Source organism: Sciurus carolinensis, chromosome 7, assembly GCF_902686445.1.
Source record: "Sciurus carolinensis chromosome 7, mSciCar1.2, whole genome shotgun sequence".
Classification (NCBI taxonomy): Eukaryota; Metazoa; Chordata; class Mammalia; order Rodentia; family Sciuridae; genus Sciurus; species Sciurus carolinensis.
The window spans coordinates 97,785,879-97,809,986 of NC_062219.1; the positions used below are offsets into that span (position 1 = coordinate 97,785,879).

Sequence of the window (24,108 nt, forward strand, 5' to 3'; positions counted from 1 at the left end):
GCAGAAAAACTAAAGATTTTTTCCAGAACTAGGGAGTAATCAAGATGGATGGCTAGGGTTTAAAGTCAATGACCACAAAGGGAAATAAAACTAAATCACTCACAGAGTGATTGATAACTGGAGTGTATAATTGCTGGCTTGCTTGAACATTCTGCAATGACAAATCTGCATTCACTTTGTTAGCGTAATTTATTCAGGTAACCAAATTCACCACACAGCATTATTTTATTTATGAGATTTTTTTAAACATGAAATTTGCAACAAATGAAAGATCTTTATATCACTCCTGCATCTTTTCCTCTTTCTTCCTTTCTTTTAGTTATTTTTCAATAATGAGTCCATCTTTTTTACTGAAAGTTGACTACAAATTAAGGATCTGGTTCTTTATATTTTCTATCTTAATTATGATTAGTATTAGGAGAAAAGCAACAAATATGTTAGCACCACTATCAAGATTATTATATAGATTGTATCTTCCTACCCATAATATTAAAAAAAAGTTATTTTAAATTTCTTCAATGATCTTCATTAGTATCAATCAAAACCCTAAGGAAATCTTAGAGGAGATATTTCTATTTCTCTGATATGTTCAATTTAATTAAAGAACATTAGTATTTGACCCATGTAATATTATTCAAGGTTATGTGGGAATTGTTAATCAAGTAAAATGTGATGTGTGGTTACTAACCAAGCATAAAAACTAACCCAAGGTCACTTTGCATAAAATCTTATTAGTCCAAAGTAGATCCATGTTGTCAAATTGATTGCTAATGGATGTTTCCACCCCTTTCCTTCTTAGGGGTATGATGATGGCTATGGGGGTGAATACGAGGACCAGACCTATGAGGCTTACGAGAACACCTATGCCACCCAAACGCAAAGGTAAGGCAGTGGCTGCCTAAATTACCACGCTTCTCAGGGCTGTCTCTGATCCTGCTGTGCTCTTTTTGAATCTGAATATGTTTTGTGAGCCTTTCAAGCAGATGATTTTCCTCTGTTATCTTTCTAAGTTGTTAAGTTGCTTACTGGACTGTGAGCTGTTAAAAAAAACAGTCTTGCAACTGCAAACAATGAAATACTAGTGTTCTTTTAAAACTAAATGATTATCGTAACCACCTAATTCATTTAACAAGCTGGTGTTTAACTAAATACTTTTATTTTTAGAGCTTATGTTAGTGAACTTAAAATAACAAGGCATTTGTTCAATGCAGCTTTTTTTCCCTGAAGTGTCATTTTCATTTGTAAAACAAAAGATAAGGAAATGTTATCTGTATTCTCAAAAGGGCAAAGTCTTAAAATATTGAATGAGTGAAGTTAAAAAAAAAAAAACAAAAACTTTCCTTTCATAGATCTCTAAGGATCATGGAATATATCTCTTTAGATTGACTGAAAATTTGTGTTATCAATGAATTTTTATTTCTTTCAAATTTATTAAGGTGTTATCCACATACAAAAAAAATTTACCCATTTTGGGGTATAGTTGTACAAGTTTGGCAAATGCAAACGACAGTGTAACTACCACCAAAATTAAGACAGAGCATTTTCATCACCTCAAAATTTTCTTTATGGAACTGTAATCAACAGCTCCCTGATGCCTGGGCCATGGGAACAACTACCTAGTTTTTGTCACCATAGTTTTGCCCTTTCTAGGAGGTCATATAAGTAGAAGCAATTCAATAGCCTTTTGAGTCTGGCTTCTTACCACAATGCATTTGGTGTTTATTCATGTCATAGCAATATTTTACTCCTGTTTATTTCCGTACAGTGTTTCATTGTTGGATGTATTAGAGGTATTACAGTTTGTTTCTTCATTCACCAGTGAAAGGACATTTGAGTCATTTCTATATGGGGCAGTTATTAATAAAATCAGTATAAAACAAATATAATTTTAGAAAATTCAATTACCAAAGTATTTTTCCGTTAAAAAAATATGTTTCATAGCAAAGGGATCATGTGATGGTTAAGAAATTCTCTTTTTATGTATTTGACAGAAGCCAGGAGAACCAGTTGTTGCAAAATCTTTGTGACTTTAATCATTTGTCAACCAACGTTATTGGCACTCAAGACTTGAGTAGTAAGACATTTTTAGGACTTGTTAAGTAACATTTGGGTGAGGGAAGGTGACAGAGAACAACTTTAAGGTTGTCATGGTGTGGAAGAAATCTAGACATACAGCAGAAGTTTGGATTTTCCATGGTCTGAGGGACAGCATAGTAAAGAAGGTGGAGGGAAATTTTATTTAGAATACTGTGGGCAATTAGGGAAAGAATGAGTGTGAACAGATCTTTAAAGCCAAATCCGAGATAAGATATCACTATGGAAATGACCATCTTCAACACTGAGTAACTGGTTAATCTGTTGCAGGTTTAAAGCCATCAAGAACCAAGTGCTTCTGCTATGGGTAATATTTAATTGTTCCAATTACCTATGGAAACACAGCACAGTTATTTAGGATATGGGAAACATTTGCATCACATCACAGACACTCAACACAGTGTTTTATGCAATTTGGATACACATTTAGAACATTTGCTAATATTGTCAAATTATTAATTTATTATTGTATATTAATTCATAAAAATAGCCATACTATAAAGTTCTATAACTTGTTTCAGAAATCTTTTAATACAAAATATGACAACACACTACAAAATAGCTAAAATAGATTAAAATAATTCTTTGGTGTAGTTCTATAGAGCTACATTTAGATCAAAGAGATTTGGGGATAATTTCTGAAAATGAGATGTTTTCTAGGTCTTTCTTATCATGAGATTTAAATGGGCTTAAGTGACCCAAAGAGATAAGGAAGAAGAAAAATATAGGATTAGAATAACTTACCACTGAATATTTGAGAAGTGAATACTAGAATTATTGAACATGCTTGTGTATTAAAAAGTAATATCAATACAGAATAATCTTGAGAAGAAAATTTTTATCTTATTTTAATAAAGAGTATATGTAAAAGGATATTTTATTTGCTTCTGCTTTCTTCTCTTTCCCCTTTGCAGTCTACTGAATTTTCTGTGGTGAAATTCTTACCATCCTTGCAGGCCCAGCTCAGATGCTAACTGTTCCAAAGAGTCTTTCCTCAATCCTTTATTTGGGAATAACCTGTTTCTACCCTGAATTCCAGTAGTACCACATCTTCTCTTTTCTATAGCACTATCTTTCACTGCCTTATACTGGATGATTGTGTCTTTGTCCCTTACTACCTTTAGTACTTATCCAGAATCCATATCTGATATGCCCTCATGCACCTCACAATACCAGGCTTTGAGTCTGTCAGAGGTATATGCTGGATGGATGATTACTGAGAACATGAATGTCAGGCCTAAGATGTTCAACGCTGTGGGAGTATAAAATAAGATTCTCATTCCTCAAAGAGAAAAACAAATTCAGAATTAATGCAGTATATTTAGTCAAATAGTACTATATTTTTGTCAAAATATCGATGTGTTTCCAAGATAATTTAGTGTTAAACCAGAAGTGACAAGGAAATCATGTCATGAAATTAATTGCAAAGGTAGTAATGTTCTGGATTATAATAATTATAAAATATTTATTTTTGTTCAAAATTATTCCCTCAATACTAATATGGTATTTGGCACACTAGAAGTTCTTAATAAAGGTCTATAGAATAAATTGATCAAATATAAATAAATTTTTCTAATGATTGAACTATTACTTTAAAACTCTCTAAGGAATAATTTTTAATGTTATATTAATCTGTAATATAAATAAGTAAACACTCTATCCTTTATTACATAATTTATTATATCCCTACCTTTAGATTATTGTGTATTGGTGGAATGATACCAGGAGTAGGTAAGATTAACAATTCAGTTACATGAGAACTTATTAAGCAATCATGTGTGTCAGATAGTATACAAACCATACAGTGAAAATTCTTGGTATTTATTTTCAATATTTTTTAATATTTGCTCTTAATAATTTGAGGAGTTGTTTGCAAATTGTGTATGCACTTAAATACACAAACATATTTTTATTTACATGAGTTTATATATTTAAGTAAACAAAGTCAAATAATTAGAGGATAATCCAATGTTAGGAATTAGGAGTAAGAGAAATTCATTTTCTATAAGAATTGGTCTAGAAATATTTTTCAAATGATGTTTCTTTAGTTGGACTTTGACATATAAGTTTGAATTGATGGAAATGTTTTCTAAATAAATAAAATGAAGAGAAACATGAGCATAAAATTCTCCAGTGTTTATAAACAACATGAATATTTTGGCAAACAATAGAAATATTTGCTTTTGTTTAAGTCAAAATCAGAAGAAATGCTGATTTAGAATCTTGGTAAAATAATACAATATATATGACATAACAGAACTGAGATAAAAGGTAATATTTTTTAGAGAAAATAGTCTCTAACTGACTAGTCAGCACAGGTCAACACAGAATTTGTGGAAATTATAAAATAGAATCTGGCAGGTTCCTAAATGAAATAATCATATCATCCTTAATAGAGATTATAGGGGAAGTTCACAAGGTAACCCTACAAAGGTTCAGCTGGAGTTCAGAAGCTATAACAACTTTAATTAATCCCCAATTGTTTTGTAAGACATCATTAATTCTGGAAATTTTCAAATGGATCAGAGAAGGTACTTTACTAAAGATTACTCAAGAGGCAGCTTAACTGAATGACATATTAATGACTGGTAAAGATGAAAATATGAGGAATCTCCAAATGTCTTTTTCTCTTCCTCTGTGCCTGTCATAAAAAGTAAAGAAATAGATTGATGAGTTTATTATGCAAGCTTCAAATTGCAGGCCTGCTATCGCAGTTTCCAGGGGAACTCACTCACTTCAAGTCTTTGGCTTAAGACAAGTTACATCCTGTGATTAACACCTTTAATTGGACCAAACACATTCTATTCATGTTCTCATGCCCCCCTTTTTATGTACTTCTCAAAGATATTAATATTTTCAAAGAACAACCCTCTAAAAATCATGTAATTTCATAGGATTTTGCTGACATCCCCAGTACCCAAATGTTAAGCAAGAATCTATACCAAAATGAAGAAAGGATGTAGAAAAAAATAACTTTTATTTATTTACATATTAAGGGTAACATTATATATGAAAGTTAAAACATCACTGCTGGATTTGTGATGCTAACAGGAATTTCATTTGGATATGAAGTGTAAATGAGTAATAATTTTCCAGTGTAAATGTATAACTGTACCATAGGTAAAATATCAAAATGCAAGCCTTTCCTTTCCTTGAAGTATATGAATGAAGTGAGGAACTCACACAATCTAGGAGAAAAAGCTGCCCCCCTGTGGATTAAAGGAGGAACAGAATGTGCTAGGAAAGCAAAGCTCTATCTCCTACTAGGCAGTAGTTGGGAAAGTTTTAAAAAATGAAAACCCTTTTTGAATATCCATAATCATTAGGGCCTACTCAGTAGGGGAGGGGAATTAGAATCTTAAATTAGAATAATTTGAGAAGAGTTTAATAAGGGGATTATTTTCGGTGGCAGAGTAGCACAAAGAACAGTACAGCACCCCAGATCTAGTATTCCTGGGTGAGTACTTTGCTACCAAAAATAGGAATACAGACAGAGAGGGCTGGGGAGATAGCTCAGCTGGTAGAGTGCTTGCCTCGTAAGCACAAGGCCCTGAGTTCGATCCCCAGTACCAAAAAAAAAAAAAAAAAAGAGCTTCAAGAAAAGGAATACAGACAGAGAAAGCCACCTGACATATAGAATGGTCACCTGACATGAGATCTTTGATTCAGATGGTGTCCTCGGCCATTCCATGAGAAGGAAGCTGAGGTAGTTAATACCCCAAACTCACTATCCTCCCTCCTTCCAGTTTCCTACCATTACTCCCATTGGTTGGACCCACAAAGACGCAGAGGACAAGGGACACAAGTGATGGAGCTGCCATTCATCTTCCGTTGAATAGAGAGCAGGCTAGAGGGGAGATAGAAGTGGAAGGAAATGGAGGAGACCTAGCACAACATCTAAAGTTTTTATCACATTTCAACAACTAGTAATTGTATGTTTCTGTCACTTTCTTAAAGATTTAAATAAAGACACGAAATTGCTATGGAAACAATCATGCTTTTATGTGAATTTTCATTTTGTATATAAGAAATCATCTATACACTAAAAAAAAAAGTGAGAACATACAGTAAACATAGAAATATACAGTTGATAGACGAGTGGTTTCTCAGAACCCATGAACAATTTCTTAGCTTCTCAGTAGTCAAAGCCCAAAGGATGAGAACCACTGTTTCATTGTGCAGAGGCTATTTGGAAACAACAGTACATAATATCTAATAGTACGAGCTGCTATGCTAAGTGTTTGGAAGCACTGATCTCTTAAAACAACGTATGAGACAGGACTGCTTTTTAATTCAAGTTAATCCAAATAGTAAACATTTCAAACCCATATCTACAAACTCCACAGCCTTAGACATAAAGACTAATAAATAGTACCTAAAAATATGAATCAGCTCATCAATTGAATAGATGTCTGTTACAGACCTGAATAGGCCAGAGAGAATATACCTTTAAAATAGTAAGAATATAAAAAGGTATTTGTATGCTTTTCAAAATGTTCTGACCAAAATATAAGAAAGAAAAAAATGAAATTGAAATTATTTAACTACTGTTTTTCAGCTTTAAGTTTAATGTGATCCCTTGTATTTGACACTGAGCCTACAGAAACATTTTTAATGAAAAAGTGTGCAAAACTGCAGTTACCCAGTAATTTAATGCATATTATATTAAGTATATAACTGATTGTCCCATGCATTTAAATGACTCTACTCTCTATAAAGTGACTCATCCTCATTTTATAATTCAGTTCTCCTATGTCTCAATATATAGTCAATGATGAGATTGAATTTATAGAAAGTTATGGATTTGAGATATTTTCCAATGGTTATTATACAAGTTAGTTGTATTTTTGTGCCATCTACCTATCTCTACGTGTATAAACAGTAGGTTCCATACTATCTGAATATATCCACAGCAGAATGAGAATCTGGCTCTTGTTACATTTTGTTTCTTTTTTCTTTTTCTTTTTTTTTTCCTTCCTTCTTATTTGACATATTATTTATTTTAAGTAGTCAGGGTAATCACTGTTAGTTTTAGAAAGAAAATACTGTGTTTCCTCAAATTACTCACTACTCATTCATGGTAATTATTGACTTTTTCATTAATTTAAGGTTAATTTCAGTGACAACTAAACTCTTTGCCCAAGTAAAATCCTTTTCATGAAACTCTAACAAGAAGAGTTAGAGAAATCATTTTCCCTAACCATTTGAATGAGAAGCCTCCCAAGAAAAACTAAGTATCCCAAGTACTAACTAAAACCTGCCTCATCATTTATTGAAATATCAATCTGCCATTTCTCTTGACCAGATTAGTTCAGAACTGGACACACTTTCAGCTGAAACAAAAAGGTAATGGACAAACAATATACCATCAGAACTTCAAACATGTGGAATCATTTTAAATGCTCAAAGAACCCAATCTGGCCCAATCTGGTGCAAAAAGCCCCAGCATTAAAGCCAGATTAAGAACCTAAAGTGAAATTCTGGTTTCAGGGTAAGTGAGGAGAAGCTTAGCCCCACCACAAATAAGTATTAATAAATAGAAGAAACATATTTAACATACAGTTGAACACATAAGAGATAAGGAATGTTGTAAAGATATACAATGAGAGGTGTTCAAGACAAACTGGAAAGTGTGCACTCAATCTAAAAGAACTACATTTTGTTCAACTTTATGGTATCATGGCCTAAGGAGGGCTCCTTATATGGTCTAGGCTTCCAGCTTTCTATCCCAAAACTAGTGATACTAAACAACCATTTTATTATGCTCACAGATTTTTAAACATAAGGAATTTAAATGAGGTACAACAGTGGGGACTTGCCTCTGTTCCGCTATATCTGCGACCTCAACTGAGAAGACTCAAAAGCCAAGGGTGACTCAATGATTGGGGACTGAAATCAATTGGGGAGTCTTCTTAATATTATATGTTTCAATCAGCTTTTTCATCATTGTGACCAAAAGAAATGACAAGAACAATTTTAGAGGAGGAAAGTTTTGTTTGGTGCTCACAGCAGACTTCATTGCTCTGGACCAGAGGTAAGGCAGAACATCATGGTAGAAGGGTATAGCAGAGGAAAGCAGTTGAGGACATGGTAATCAGAAATCAGAGAGCATTCCACTTATCAGGGACAAAATAAAAACCCCAAACGCATATCCCCAGTGACCAGCCAGATTCAAGAGAAGCACTGTTAGACCACACTCATAAATGGGCAACTGGCTTGGTTCAGGGATGGAAAATAGTTTTGTGGACATTTTTAGAAAATATAACCTGCAATCTCAATACAATATCCTGATTTTTAGATACTAGAGAGTAATCTAAAGAAACTAGACACTTTGGAGCTTAAACTAAACATATCTGTAGAAAATAATGGTCACTGCTTTCTAAGTTCTCCTCTCTACAAAATAATGTGAATTGAGAATTCAGCATACAGAAACTGCTCTCAAGGACACAGTAATAAGAAATTATATATATATATATATATATATAATTTTATTTTAAATCAGATATGACAGCCAAAATGTAAAAGATGGACCTCTGTAATTTTTAAATCATAGAGTTGGAAAAACAAAGAGAAGATCTTGGGGGAACCTCAGAAAAGTGAATAGAATTTACCTGTGATGAATACATAACAAAAAAAAGAAAAGAAGATACAGATACTATTCATGTTCCATAGTTAGAATTTCCATTATGACGTTCTTAACATCTTCTTTTGCATATACATTAAATTAATAGTCATTAAGTGTTTGCTCTTTGCTAGGTGATGGAAACAGGATGGTGAACAAATATAGTAAATATAGTACATAGAAAGTACTGGTTGAATTACAATGCTGTGGACCACTTGTTCCATATTCAAAATTGTTTGTACATTAGACAGTCAATACAATGCATATACTTCGTATTATAGATTACGTTCACTATCATCTGGGCCAAAAATACATATTAAGAGAACTGTATTTAAATATATGAATAACTGTAACAAGTAAGATATAAGTAGCTATAGATAGCTTCTTATCACTTTAGGTTAGATCTTTTTTGCCTAACTATTCAGACCCTCAATTTACAAAAAACCATTGGTCTCACAGCTTTTGGATTTGGAATTGAAGGATAATATTTGTAGACTTTTGTTATATAATATTCAATAAGATTAAATAATATATATGTAAAAGAGGCAAACAAAAGTCTGAAGAGAATGCTTGAGTATTTCTAAAGGTAGTAAGTCTAAAAATAGCAGCAGTAACAATACTGAGCGTTAGCTACATGAAAGACACTTATATTAAGTACTTTATAAACTTTGTCTAATGAAATGAATAGTCTTATCTCCACGTTACAGATAAAGAATTAGGATTCCAAATGTTTACCGTGCCCAGGACTTTGTAGCTTAATAAGAGTCCAAGCTTTGAACTGATTTCTCTCCTGTTTCAAAGAGTAGAACCTTTGTGCTAATGCCATATTGCTTCCCAAATAACTTGACTGTTTTTGAAATACCTAAGTTTATGAGGAAACTCTTAAACTGAAGTACCGTACTCTCCTACAATCTCTATTTATATACACTGGTCTCCATCTGCCTTGTGAAGCTTCACTTATGTATATTTAGCTTATTTTTCTTCCACCTATCTGCCTTTCTCAAAGAAGATAATGTCCCTCTACCCATATCCAATCAAAAGTGTGATATAGTATCCTCAACTACAGGTCCTCTCCTCTCCCTGCATTGCTTGTAAATTTTTAGTCCCTCTAAAATAAAGAGGTAAAGAATGTTTTTCTGACTCCTCAACACCAGGTATCTTGTTTTGATTAACAATATTGCCACGTCTAAATCTCAGCCTTAGAAGGTAGCTATGCTTCCCGTTCACCTTCTTGCCATTACCATGAGAAGAGTTTTCCTAGTTAGAGCCCAGATCTCAGGGAGGGCCAAGCCCACTCCATCCACAGCTTGGAACAGAGCCTTTAGCAAGCCTAGCCTAGATCCAACACCCTCTAACCAAACCAAAAGTAATAAGCTTAATAATTGCTAATTTTTGTATCATATTGATATTTTGTTGTTTGTTTTCCAATTATTTTACCAGTAACAACCTGAAACCCAGGGTAATGCTTACCTAGACAGGCTTTTCTTCAACCGTTCTTCATATATCATTATTCCCATTTTCCCAAGTCCCATGATGTTCTCTTCTGAAAACATTCCAGTAGTCCAAGTATCCATTTTAAAGTCTGGCACTGTGATCTTGAGATATATTATATAGAGAGAGTTGACGTGCAAAGAAATGCCACTATTACATACTATGCTTCTTGCTTCAAAATCCTTCAACATAATCCTACTGTGGTTTTCTTAAGTGGCTGTGTCACATTATTGGGTTTTATTGAACTTGTTTTCAACTGAAAACCAGATTTTTTTCTAAATGAAGTACTATCAAGCCAGTTCTAACAACATCCTGCCTCTTTGCAATTGATTTTTTTTAACCTAAGCTCAGAAATGTACATTTATCTCTATGACATTTCACCTTGTTGTTTAGGCTTCTTATTGTTGGTTTTGAGCTACCTTGTTGAATACCAATTCTTAAAACAAGCATATTAGTTATACTCCCTAGCATATTTTATGTTTATTTTTTTTCAAGTATTTTTCGAGGAAATCTTTGAGAAAACAGTACCAAGGATAAGGTTTACTAGCAACTTTTACATTGATATTGACCACTAACTAAAATTCCAGAAGAATAGTTGTAAACATAGTTATGAATCTACGTGGTTGCACTGTTAGGCAGCTTACAAATTATTTACATAGAAATTATGTAGTATTTTAAAACTATCCATTCCTTTATTCAACAAATAGTCACTGAATGCTGAATGTCATCACTGTTCTGGACCTATGTATAGGAACAAATCAAGCATAACAGATTTTGATTTATCACCACTTACTGTAGGACCATTTTTTGTGGGTTTTTGTTTGTTTTGGTTTTATTTGATTTTTTTGTTTTTTTTTTTTTTTTTCAAAGTATAATTGCAGACTTCTATACCAGAATTACTACAAATAAAATAAGAAATCTCTAGGCCCCCCGCTAAGGGCACTTGAATCAGAACCTGAAGGAACAGGCTCAGGAATCTGCCTTTTTAGCACAATATTATTGTTATTTAGGCATAATAGATATTTTGCAAACTTGATACAATGATGCTAGTTCTACATGAAAATGTGAATAAAATCCTACAGAAGACAAGTGGGAAGGGCTAATACCTTGCCACAGAGATTGGGTAAGTCCTTAATGAGAAGCTCACCATGGAGCTGGATCCTGGGAGAATGGTGAAGGCTTTCCTAGGTGAAGTAACAGAGGAAGTGCCATCTAGACAGTTAGCCTGGTCAGAAGAATGGGGTCATGAATGAAGCCATTCATGTCACTCCATGATGGCATTCCATGATGTCTAGGTGTGGTGTATGTTAAGAGGCGAGTGACAGGGACTAGGCTGAATGGGTGATTAGAATATAGAAAAGGAACTTGTCATTCACCATTTCAGAACTAGAGAAAGGAGAAATGTGGAAAAAAAGTGATTATAATTTAGGTGAAAGCATGCACAGTGGTGGTACATGGGAACAAGGAGTCAGAGTTCTGATTTCCTTTCTTCTTGCAGAAATTTAGCATCACAACTGATGCTTAGTAGCAGGCAGTCTTCATAATGCTTATTCATAAAACACCTAAAGCTTCCCTGACTTCAGTCACATGCCAAGAGTTCCTGGATGAATTTGCCTTATTTCCTCATAGAAAGCAAGTCTGTCAAAACATAATCATTGTTACCAACATACATATTCTTTCCCCAGATTCTATTTTTCAGGTTTCTAAAGTCTGATACATGAAAATAATGTTTCAGTAACAAGTGGTTTGAACATTATGTTGCACAGGTGAGATTCCATTTGTGATTTGAAAGAGCAGAAATATTAATCACACATGGCCACAGTGCACATTGCATCAATGAATTCAGACTCAGTGTCAACAAGATTAAAGTATTGAAATAATTAGAAATTATATTGATGTTTATAGCACTGAAATCCTACTGATACTCATGAATTATGACTCAACCAAAGAAATATGTGTATACAGTTAAAATTGTGTTCAAATCAAACTAGGGTTCAATAGCTTTTATGTATTTGTACCAAAAGCGAGTAACAGTTCATTTAATAATGTCATGTACCACTGAGCCTAATTAATCAGTCAGTTGAAGTTTTTATTTATAGAAAATAATTGCTTGTTCTAATGATAATTTTACACAATGAAACAGAAGATTAATGTTTTTGTTATGGAATTGCTCACCCATTTATGTAATAAAGGGTCAAAGTAAGAAAAAAAAAAGCTAAGAAAATACATGATTACAGACTGTCTATAAAAGGAGATTATTTGCAGAAATATATGCATAATGTTTAATCCAGAAAACAAAAGCATATATAAATATATTTCTCTCTCCTTTGGAGCATGAGACTATACTCTCAAAATATCCATTTTCTCTAAAGGAGATCATCGCAGAGCTGATCATAATTCTACACTAGATGCCTTATATAGATCATCTATCTTGATCTTTAATCTATGAGCAGAACAAATATGTCACTTCCCTCATGAATAATCAGCCTATATTTCATCCTGTGAACATTAAATACCATCAGCTGAAACTTAAGAAGGCATGTATGGTTATTTAATTTAATTCAGAATATTTCAAGATGAAATTTTTCTCAGCACAGCAACCTTTATGAATATGAAAAAGAGGAGCTTTATGTCCATGCCTTCGCTGATGGGAGAATCACCTATTATTAACAGTTACTGAGTCCCCGGCATGTACTAGGCACTTATCATGGAGCTATCACAGATTATCTCATTAATACTTGAGGTAGATAAAATTATTACCTATATTAAAGGTGAGGACACTGCAGCTCAGGGATATTAAATGGTTTGCCCAAGATGTCACAATTATAAAAACAGAAAATAGCAACTCCCTATTTTAAGTTCAAATAACCTTTTTTCTTCCTGAATTCTATATATCACTTTTAAAGAAATGTTGATTTTCCTTCATATGGATCAAAGAATGGAGACTAGCTGTTCTCCACCCTTGAGACTGGACTTTTCTTACCTCTCAGTCAGTTTCCTTGAAAGGGAAGATTTGCATCTTTGACCTTCTCAAAACAAGTTGGACAGAAAAACAACTGCAGGAGGTTACTATGTTATCTATTTACCTATCTGCCTGCCTGTCTACCTACCTACCTATCTACCTATTTATGTTTAATATATTTAGTTCACTAGTTTTGGAAGATATAAATTTATGTTCTATTTCTTCACCAATAGGGCTGCTCTATACAACAGTGCTTTCTGTATAACACTGTTGGTTGAGTGCAATGAATAAATAAATTATACCCTACAAAATTTTCAAAACTATTTATGAAATCTTGATAGAATTTTAAAGATAGTTTAGAAATGTTAAATGTAGAGCATTGATCTTTCCCTTGTTAGAGCTCTGTGAAAATCATGCTGTTTGGGCACAGAGAAAGGGTATTTGCATTTTGACTGAAACACAAACATGTAAAAAGACAATATGTTTCACTTAATATTTTTGAGTAAGCAAAATGATCAATTTTTGAATATTCAGATATTACTTTTAATAGTATTTTTTAAATTAACCTCTATTTTAACTATTTCTGAACTTGAAATATGTTAAATAGAAGTTCTACCTCGTGTTTAGGGATTGGATGGTTTATTTTCATACGAAGTTTTAATTTACTAATAGTGTAAATATAATGATAGTAAATTTTCAGCAAAACAAGTTGTCATATATGTGAGCACTTGTTTCTAATATTAGAAAGGATAACTTATATGTTTTAATTCTATGGTTGTTCTCAGAAGAAAGGCTAATTACTAAATAGAAAATACTTAAATGAAAATGAAATGAACATCTTCCTTCTTTAGTGACTGCCTGAGAGAGCATTTGGTCAGTATTTTTTGAGCATCTACTGTTTGTCAAGCACTGGGAATATAGTGATATCCATACCTTGACCTCAGGGAAATCATCTTTTATTGGGAAAACAAATTGGTAAACGACAGCATGTATAGAGGTGAAGTTGGAACAATGAAAGTGCTATCTATGGAGACATAGAGCATGGTGGCTTAGTGGGGATCTGAGAAAACTTTCTGGAAGTAGGGATCAAGCAGTGTAGAGAAGTATGTGTGCCTGGGGCAAGTCCTTGTTCTTGATGGTAGCTGGGATTTTTTTCTAAGGAGGAGCAGGAGGAAGAGGACAGATAATTGTAGAGGGGAGCTCATGGCTTATCTCATCTTTCTAATCACCATTAGCCCAAGATCATACTGGCTTGAAGTAATTATCTCCCATCTTTTTATCCAGTGCTATTCAAATAAAGTAGAGTATGATTATTTTAGATCTGTATGATAAACTAGATGAATTGCAAACCTTTCATGTGGACTTTATCATCAGATACACCAGAGTTCAAACCCAAACTTCACCACTGAGGAGCTGGGTAGATTAGGACAAGTAGCTTTATCTAGCTAAAACTGAATTTTGTTTCCTGCATTTGGGCTAATTATTACCAAATAAAAAGTTGTAATGATTATAAGATAAGGTATATAATGCTTTCACAGTGTACTAAATGCCAGAGTATTATATATTATAATACAGAATTGATATATTATGATTAGTTATTCTTCTGAGAAGAATTTTAAAGAAACAAATGATCTTATTTCTTGTTTAAAACCCCATTTCCACTTTAAAACCCTCCAGTCTAAAAATCAGGTGGTAGAAGCAATAAAGGGGTAAGAAAGAAGATTTATATCAATAAGGAAATAGCATTTAATAAATGTGGCTTTCATTGTCTTTCCTGAACATGTTATTAAAATTTTAGCAAAAAGTAAGCATATACTGCTTCTTCATAATCTAGCCACTTGAGTTTGGGCCTCTAAAATATCAGACATAACTTATATATTGTTCTCCATATCCACCAAATCACCCACAATATTCTTTTGAATTAATTGCTGCTTAAAATTAGCCCAGAATTATTATTTTTATCTTCCATTTGCCTTTTAATATCTGCCAAGTTGCATAATAAAGAAACAAATTACATTTAGCAGTTCAAACTTTGAATTCTGAATGTAGCACCTAATGATACCAAATAATTATAAGTTAAAGTCACAAATAATTTGTCTTAATATGCAAATTTTATCACATTTTAATTTAACAAAATAGTGGGAGTTCATGTATACTAAGGAAATATGGGTGTGAAAACACATAGTGGAGAGCAACTGTAAAACTTGCCCATTTTACAGGTATTTACTTATCCATTCCTTTAGTCAATAAATTTTGTTGTGCATCTCCTGTGTGTTCAATACTGTGCCAGGTGCTGAGGGTACAGAGTGAAAAGAAGGACAATACCAAAAGTGATTTCTTTGAAATATAATCTGGTTGATCCTCTTTTAAATACCTTCATTGTTTTCAGTGGTAACTGGGATAAAATCCAAACTACTTACCATAATGAAGACAGAGTGCTTAAAACTCTGTTCTCTGCGTCTTTCTTGAGATTGAACAGTAAATACCTTTCTACCTTAACCTAACTCCCTAACTCTGGAGGATTAGCTGCAGATGCCACCCCTTTTTTTTTTTTTCTATGAATTTTGACTGGTGTTAATTCCCTCCCTGCAAGTGTCCTTTATTCCTTTTAACCTGGGTAATTCTTTCTTATATTTATTATTAATGAATTTAAAAAAAAACATGAATGAATAAATAACACTTCGCGCTTAATTGCTTTTCTGGTAGACTATAATTTCCATGAGGCCTTTTTCAGTTCCTTCTACTTTATTTTTAATATTTCATAAACTAGAATGTATCTACATGAAGCTGCTAGGTTTTTATTTTGCTGTTGTTGTTCTTATGGTTGTTATACCATTATTTTGTATAACTAGAAATAAGGAAAATGAAAAAATACATTGGGAGAGATAAGGAAGGAGAGTAGTTAGTTTCTGTGGAAAGATAAGATTTGCTCTAGAAGGAATAGACAAATGAAATTATTTTTAAAAACCTATTTGCAAATGTGTTTCCCAGCATAGGCATTCCACAGGCATACGTTTTCCTACATTGGTAAACCTCACCTTCAGTCTAGAAATAACAGATGCCCCCTTTTCAGGGAAGCCTCAGTAATAATCACGAGAGTAGGCATGTCATACAACAGTGATGGGATGTGGAAGGAAGCTGTGAAGCCTTGAGGAATTTGCTGGAGAGTCTCCCATTTCTTTCTTTGTGCCCACATTGTTCAGTTAATAGTCTGAATGACTCTGAGGATAGGTGTGTTTGTGGTGAGAACTGATTAATGTACCTGTGTGCTTCACTCATTAATCTACACACTAATGATTACTGCTTCATAAATTCCACTTTTCCCAGAGTGATGAAACTTAACAGAATTCATTCATCCCATAAATGGCTATAAAAATAGAACTACTAATTCACAATTTGATGATGGGGTGTGGACTAAAAATTTATCTTTGCTGGACAAATTTCTGTCAATACAGTGTAAATACACAATATAACATGGATTCAGCTTAAGAGGAAAAAAATTGAGAATGCTCTCTTAAGTGCTAAGAATAGGTGGGTAGTGGTATATCCTTCACATGTGATTTTTATATTGTCATGTTACTTTAACATGTTAATTTACTTGATTACAATTTCACTATGTATAAATCCACCAAAGTATAATATCGAATGCCTTAAATATATAAAATACATTTTTTAATCTTGGTATTGACTACAAAAAAGCAGGCTGTATTATTGACCTCATACTTGTTTTAAATTATTTCAGAATGCTACTGTTTCATTACATTTATTTCATTTATCATATTGTTTAATCATGCTGAAATGAGTAAAAGTGAACAAATGAATTCTGTATAAACACAACCTAGTTATTTAATTTTCAGTTCACTATTACTGTATCTCATGTTTTGGGAAGTATAAGGGTTTGGGTTTCTCAACACACTATTACAATTATAGAGGTGTTAATTTGAATTATGATAATTATCAGTGATTTGGAGCTTTATTACTCTGGTGGTTATAGCAGATATAATTTTTCCAGGATCTGACACACAAAATCAGAATACCCATATTAGCTATGTTGACTCAAACAATATCTAATTATTAGTAAAATTCTAAATAATATTTTTCTCCCTACTTAGACATTAGTAAGTATTTAAAAGAATTGATAGATAAGTGAAATAAAGAAGGCAGGAATAATATCAGATTAAATTATTAAACTTTTAATCTGAATTCCATTTATATCAGAAAAGAAATGAGTAAGTGGGGGTTTTGTGTGTTTGTGTTACTATTCCCATTGCTTTCAGAGTAAATGGACATCACTTCTTAAGCATACACAAAATTCTATAAAGGTATTTCTAGCAGCTGAGCACAGTGGCATACACCTATAATCCTCATGACTCAGGAAGCTGAGGCAGGAGGATCGTAAGTTCAAAACCAGCTTCAGCAAAAGCAAGGTACTAAACAACTCAGTGAGACCCTATCTCTAAATAAACAAATACAAAATAGGGCTGGGGATATGGCTCAGAGGTTGAGTGCCCCTGAGTTCAATCTCTGATACCAAAAGAAAAAAAAAAGATATTTCTAGCAAAATATTCTATGATTATATATGTTCAAATACAGCAATCTCTTCTTTGACTTCTTTTTATTCAATCATTTATGTATTCATTCAACAAATATTTACTGAATGCCTGTTAATCTTCAAGGAATTGCCATATAAAAATTGAAATTATATTATTTGAGGTATAGGCTAAACTTCTATAATGAGGCAGTCCCACAATTCAGTGGCTTACACAAGAGAGAAGTTTATCTCTCTCTTACTTAATAGACTTGGGCCAGTGGGTGTGTTCTGCTCCATTGCACCATTTAGGGATTCTGGCTACTGGGATTCCCTTATTAACATCAGTCTTCCAAAGTGACACTGTTCACTGACATTTCCAGTTAGGTCCATTGAATAGAAATGAAGAAAAAGAACTTAACTTTATACAAGTCATAAAGAATTTGTACCATCACTAAGCACATGACCACATTCATATGTGAAGAAGACTGGCAAATAAAGGCATAAGTTGATGGTCTCACTTATGAAGAGTGGGACAAATGGTGTTTAGAGGAGAACAACTAGAAGTCTCTTATAGCTCAGCCCTCTAGTCCTTCAAATATGAGTGAATTTCCTTCTTCCCATTATAAATAAAAGCAAAAACAAGCAAACAAAATAAGAACGACCTTTTTCTAACAGAACATTCAAGTTTAATTCTGATTGCTGAAACCAGCAATCAAATTCTAAGATCTCTGGGAAATACTCAGACCTCTACATTAGATCTTGTACTTGAGGTCTGGCAATGGTACACAGCTCTCTTTCCTGTACAAAACATCCTGTAAGTATAAAATGATCAAAAAGGAACAGAGGAACTGTTATTGAAACTGCCATTAGGAAAACAAAAGAAGGAAACACTGAAGACTCAGTAGCCAAGAGCAGTTACAAAATCCTGCCAAGTGGAAATTAAAGCAATGAAATAAATATTTTAATTGTACATCTGGCAACCTTGGTTCTCTTTTCTGGGAGTTGTGCCAGATTTCCTGGAAGGTTCTTCAGTATCCTAATGGATACATGAACTGATCCATGGTCTTACCTAAATTTGACAGAGGATGTCCACATAAGGAGACTTCACAATTTTTGTTGCATGCTTCCTGCTCATGCATGTTTGGAGGCCTAAGGATTGTTCTAGGACTCATATGTGTCAGCAAAGACTAATGGAAACACGTGAAGACATTTTTTTCTCTGTTTTGTTTGTAATACTAGAGACTGAACCCAGGAGCTCTCTGTCTCTAAGCCACATCCCCAGCCCTTTTTATTTTATTTTGAGACAGAATTGTACTACGTTGCCTCAAACTTGCGATCCTCCTGCCCCAGCCTCCTGAGTAGCTGGGATTACAAATGTGTCCCACCAGGCCAGATGTGAAGACATCTTTAAGCAACATTTATGTTCTTGTTCTATTGGAATACAGAACAGCCGACTTTTTCAATCCCCTTAAGTCCCAAAGTTCTGGACCTTATATCAGTTTAAATTATTGAACTAATACTAATCAGGCAGAGATAGCCTGTCTCAGCTAACCTATAGTTCCTTTCCTTTTTCTTGCAAAACACAACAGAAGCCTTTCTAAAATCAACCAGGATCACTAAGCATTAGGTTTTGTATAACATTTTTCCCTAGCACTAAAAGGATATGCAGACCTGTAGCCCTCCCTTTAAGTTGTCACTGACTGGCATAACAAGTGACATTTCTATCCTACTCTACTATTTTTCTTTATATCCTCCACCCTCCTTCCAAGTTAATACTTCATTGCTTGGGATTTTAATAGCAGTTCTGCATTTCCACATACTGAACTGATTACTATGTTCAACTAAATTGTAAAAGAGAGATTAAAAATTCAGTTTATCAAACAATATTTTTAAAATATATATTTTTTTAAATTATTTCTATCTCTGAGATAAACAGTAGTATAAATTCACTCCTTGTGATCACTTAGAGGCAGAGGTTCCCCCTTGTGGTAGTCTGTTGCTCTTAAATTAGAAATGTCCTTGGTTGCCATACTTACCTCTGTGCACCTTCCTTGTTTCCTAACCTAGTCAAAAGAGCATGTCTAGCTGAAGGAGTAGCTGGAGAGTACATTCACTATGTGCACAGCCATTGACAAGTAAAAAGTTTCCTATGGAAGAAGTAAATAGTGATAATGAATAAGCAAAGGTGTGGAATCTACAGAGTCCATTATGATTATTTTCCATCATTTTACCATTATTTTACATTATCATTATTTTACAAATATCTTATATGTTCCATTTTCCCATTTTGGATTTCTGAAAGTTAAATTTCTTCTTGGCGTGTATATGTCATTGATGATAAAAGTACTGCAGCTTCATCATCTCGGTCTCTCTCAGTCTCCCCACCTTGCCTTCATCAACTAAAGTTAGAATTATAATCCAGTGAGAAACAGTCTGAGGCCACTCGGTAGTGTTGGGTGCTGCTGGTTTTCATGGAGCACACTCTGGGACACATAATCAGAGGCTTACTCACAGAAAACTTGCAGACTGTGACGAGGGCAGGAGGAAGCTGCTACCCATGCCTATCAATGGAAGTTCTGCTTTTTACATCATTTTCTCATGACTACCACTTCTTGACCTCCCAGAGAATTAATGGCACAACTCAGGAATTTGCTATATCTACCTGAAGATTCTGAATTAGGTTGTATAATTTCTATTAAGAAAAGCATGTAAAAGAAAATATAAACATATAAAGGCATTAACCTATCATCTCAAGCAGAATGAGAAGATAGGTTGCCATACATTTTTATTAGTTCATATATAAATATTCTGAGCAATGAGGGCTGAGCTGCATAATTATTTCAGCTTCTTCATGCTAAAATTGAGGTTGAAGAAGCCAACTTTTCTTTTCTGATATATAGACTTTTCCTTTCTGCTTCTGTCTCCTTACTATCAGTGAAATCACAAGTTCTTAGTATATTGAGACTGACGGGATTGCCTTCAAGGATAATAACAACCACATTTGGAGAACATATAATTTGGGGCCCTTCTGAGTTTTTTCCAACCTACCCCTTTGGCATCTCTCTCCCATTTTCAGAACTTATACAGTTGGATATTTGGAACTAAGCCATTTTCTTGCCATACTCGCTGCTCCTAATTCCTTTAGGGGAATTAGCAGTCCTGAGTTCAGATCCCTAGCACTGCAACAACAGAAAAAACAAACAAACAAACAAACAAACAAACAAAAAAAAAGGGAATGGCCAATATCACTTCTCCTCTTTTTTCCTTTTTGGTTCTGCTTGATGATAGTGATGCATTATTGACAAGCAACACTTTGGCACATTAAAAGACATAAAAAATAATCATTGCTACATGGTTTAAGTAATGTACGCCTCAGTAAAAATGTTATCATATGGTTATTTTCCTCTATATTTTGCCTTCTATTTCTAGTTTGTATTTGCTTACCCTATTTTTTTCTTTAGAAATGTTCTCTAAGTGCTGATGCTTTCAGAGTAATCTGTGAGGTTAGCTTTCTAATCTCTTTATTGCTTAATAAAAATAATACTGGTCTTAAAAAAAGAATTAATCATCTTGAGGTAATTGTTAAATTTTATAAATTAAAATTTCAACAGAGGAAAATGAACAATGTCTAACATTAAACCAAGGAGTTTTTTGAGGAAAAAATGTAATATCATGTGCTAAACAATATTCTAGAAATCAACCTGGAACAGTGATAAGTGAACAAAAGAGTTATAAAAGAGTTCCTAGTCCAAGAAGCTTACATTCTACAAAAGGGCAACAGCCAGTACATAAACGAACGTGTATTTGTGAGTTTGTTTATATACTATGTATGGTGGTGAATGATAAATGCTAAGATGGAGAAGCAAGGGAATGCCTGAGTAAGTGCTAGTTTAAATGAATCAATCAGGGAAACCTCTCCCAAGTGGCATTTGAGTGAGCTCTGAAAGAATGAAGGGACAATTGGACACTCAGGGAAGTCATTTTTCAGGAAGTGGGAACAGTAGATGAAAACACTCTGGCATAATCATGTGTCTTCGATGTTCAAGGGACATCTCAGAGCCCAGTGTGCCCTGAGTTGAGTGAGCAAAGGGGATGTGGTAGCAAGATGTGAAAATACTAGGAGAGGAAATCACATAGGCAAAGTAAGAATTTCAACTTTTTTCTTAAGGACTGTGGGGAGCCATTGATGGATTTCAAGAGAAGAATGCAGATAATCTAACTAACATCTATAAAATTGACTTTGACTGTTCTATCATTTTTATGGAAACAGAGCCAGAGGGCACAGAGACCAGCTAGGCTATTGTAGTCATTTAGGTAAGAGATGGTGATAGCTTCAACCATAGCCCATAGGTATGGAAATGTTTAGACATGTTCAGATTCTGAATATATTTTGCAAATAGAAGTGAGAAAATTTGCTATTTGACTTGAACATTGGATGTGAGAGAAAAGAGAGGATTCAGTGGAGGACTCCATGATTTGGAGCATAAGTAACACTAACCAAGATGTTGTTACTAACGAAGATGAAAATGCAAAACAGCAGATCTGAGTTGGAAAGTATATTATTTCTTTTTTTATTTAGATATGTTCAGTTTTACATTCAAGTGGAAAAGTACACTAGGTAGTTGTGCACTTGAAACCAGAGTAAGGGGAGTTGCCAAGTGTGGAAGAGTATAGATATAATTTAGAAGTTCTCAGAGTGAAGGGGAAATTAAAGTCATCGGATCAGAAGAGATTGCCTAGAATAGAAAAGAAAAATTCCCTAATAACTTAGACCAAGTGTTCTCCAGGATTAAGTGGTTGGGAAAACAAGGAGATACCACCAGTAGAGAAAAATGAGGAAATTGAGTTCAGAGACCTATGAAAGAGATCTGAAAGCAAGTGAAGTGTTTGAAGTAGCAGGGCATATCAATGGTATTAAATGATGTTAAGCTAAAAGGAGGATCAAGTAGTGATCCCTGGATTTGAAAAGGTCACCATCTTGACAAAAGCTCTTGTAGTGTAGTAGTAGCATTACTGGGTATCTTCAAAACACAGAGAGGGGTTTACAGTAGCAAAATTCACACAACTGAGTTATGGAACCAGCCTAGTAATCTATGAATGGATGAAGAAAATGTGATATATTTACAAAATGAAGGTTTGACTGAATCCCTAAAGAAAAATGAAATAATGGCATTTGTAGAAAAATGGATAGAACTGGAGAACATCCTGCTAAGTAAGATAAGCCAGACTCAAAAATTCAAGGGTTGAATGTTTTCTCTTATATGTGGAACTGGAGAGAAAAAAAGGAAAGTCAAGGAATCTCATGAAAATAGAAGAGACCAGTAGACTAGAGGAAGGGGCTCAAGGGTGGGAGATGGGGAGGGAAAGGAGAGGTACTGGGGAATGAAGTAGACCAATTTATGCAATGTGCATGTATGAACGTATCATAATGAACCCCACAATTCTGTATAATTATAATAAACCAATAATAAGTTTCAAAAGCTTACGGAGGGGGTGCCGGTTTCTTTTCAAGAAAATTTCTTTGAAGGGCTACATAGAAAGGGCTAGTCACTAGAAGGAGATATGTGGGTGATGGGAGGGCTTAAGGATGGAAAATATGTCAGATGTGTGGGTACTAAGTGGAATGAGGTCTTAAAAGGGGAAACTGGTGCTGCAGGATAAAGTAAGGAAAATCATGCAGCAGAGGGCATTAAGTATCCTTCAAGTTTGAAAGAGAGGAACAACACCTTTTTGGTAATTATTAAAATGTAGAAGTATTTGCAAAATACTGATTGAAAAGAATAGCTTATACATTGAGCAGTGCTTGGATGCTGGGGAAGGGTTGGAGGGGAGTATAAATACAATTTCCATGTTTGGAAACAAAGATGCATATTTCTTAAGGTAACAGCATCAAAAGTCATACACAATTGACAAGATTGTCAACTTATCTAGCACTTTTTCTTGAAAACAGACCTTTTATAACTTTCCTCTTGACAAATTTTGAAGTATTATACTTGTGTTTTAGGGGAAATGTGTTTTATCAAATTGGATGATAGAGGTAAAGGAGGACTGAAGTAGCATGAAAAAATCTTAGTACTTCTTGTCAATAAAATGTATTTTTCATACTGAATGTTTCTTTAGGATTGTGTTTTATGCCTAGCGGGTTCCGGGGTGATACCTTAGCACACATTTTTACTTCAGATTCCATAGGAGTTTCTGGGTTGATTCCTCCTTATTACAGTAACATTGATTGCTGTCTAAATCTGTTGCAGTGTGCCTGAATACTATGACTATGGTCATGGAGTAAGTGAGGATGCCTATGACAGCTACGGTAAGACCTTTTCTTTACTAAAACCGTGAAATCAGAACATCCATCAGTCACTGACAACTCAGAAATTACTTATATCTTTCTCCCCCCGGTTTTCACAG

The 24,108-nt window shown here is 34.0% G+C and overlaps 1 protein-coding gene across 6 annotated transcripts in view; it reads left to right on the forward strand.

The window, feature by feature from the left end:
* Khdrbs2 (KH RNA binding domain containing, signal transduction associated 2) overlaps nt 1-24,108 on the forward strand; it is a 616,356-nt gene that overhangs the window by 525,802 nt on the left and 66,446 nt on the right. For all 6 annotated transcript variants that reach the window (XR_007109614.1, XR_007109613.1, XR_007109616.1 and 3 more), the window contains exons 7-8: nt 800-882; nt 23,952-24,010. Coding sequence is in view for 2 of the 6 variants with exons in the window: in XM_047559804.1 (XP_047415760.1) it covers nt 800-882; nt 23,952-24,010 (142 nt within the window). In the remaining 4 variants the exon portion in view is untranslated. The remainder of the gene's footprint in view (nt 1-799; nt 883-23,951; nt 24,011-24,108) is intronic.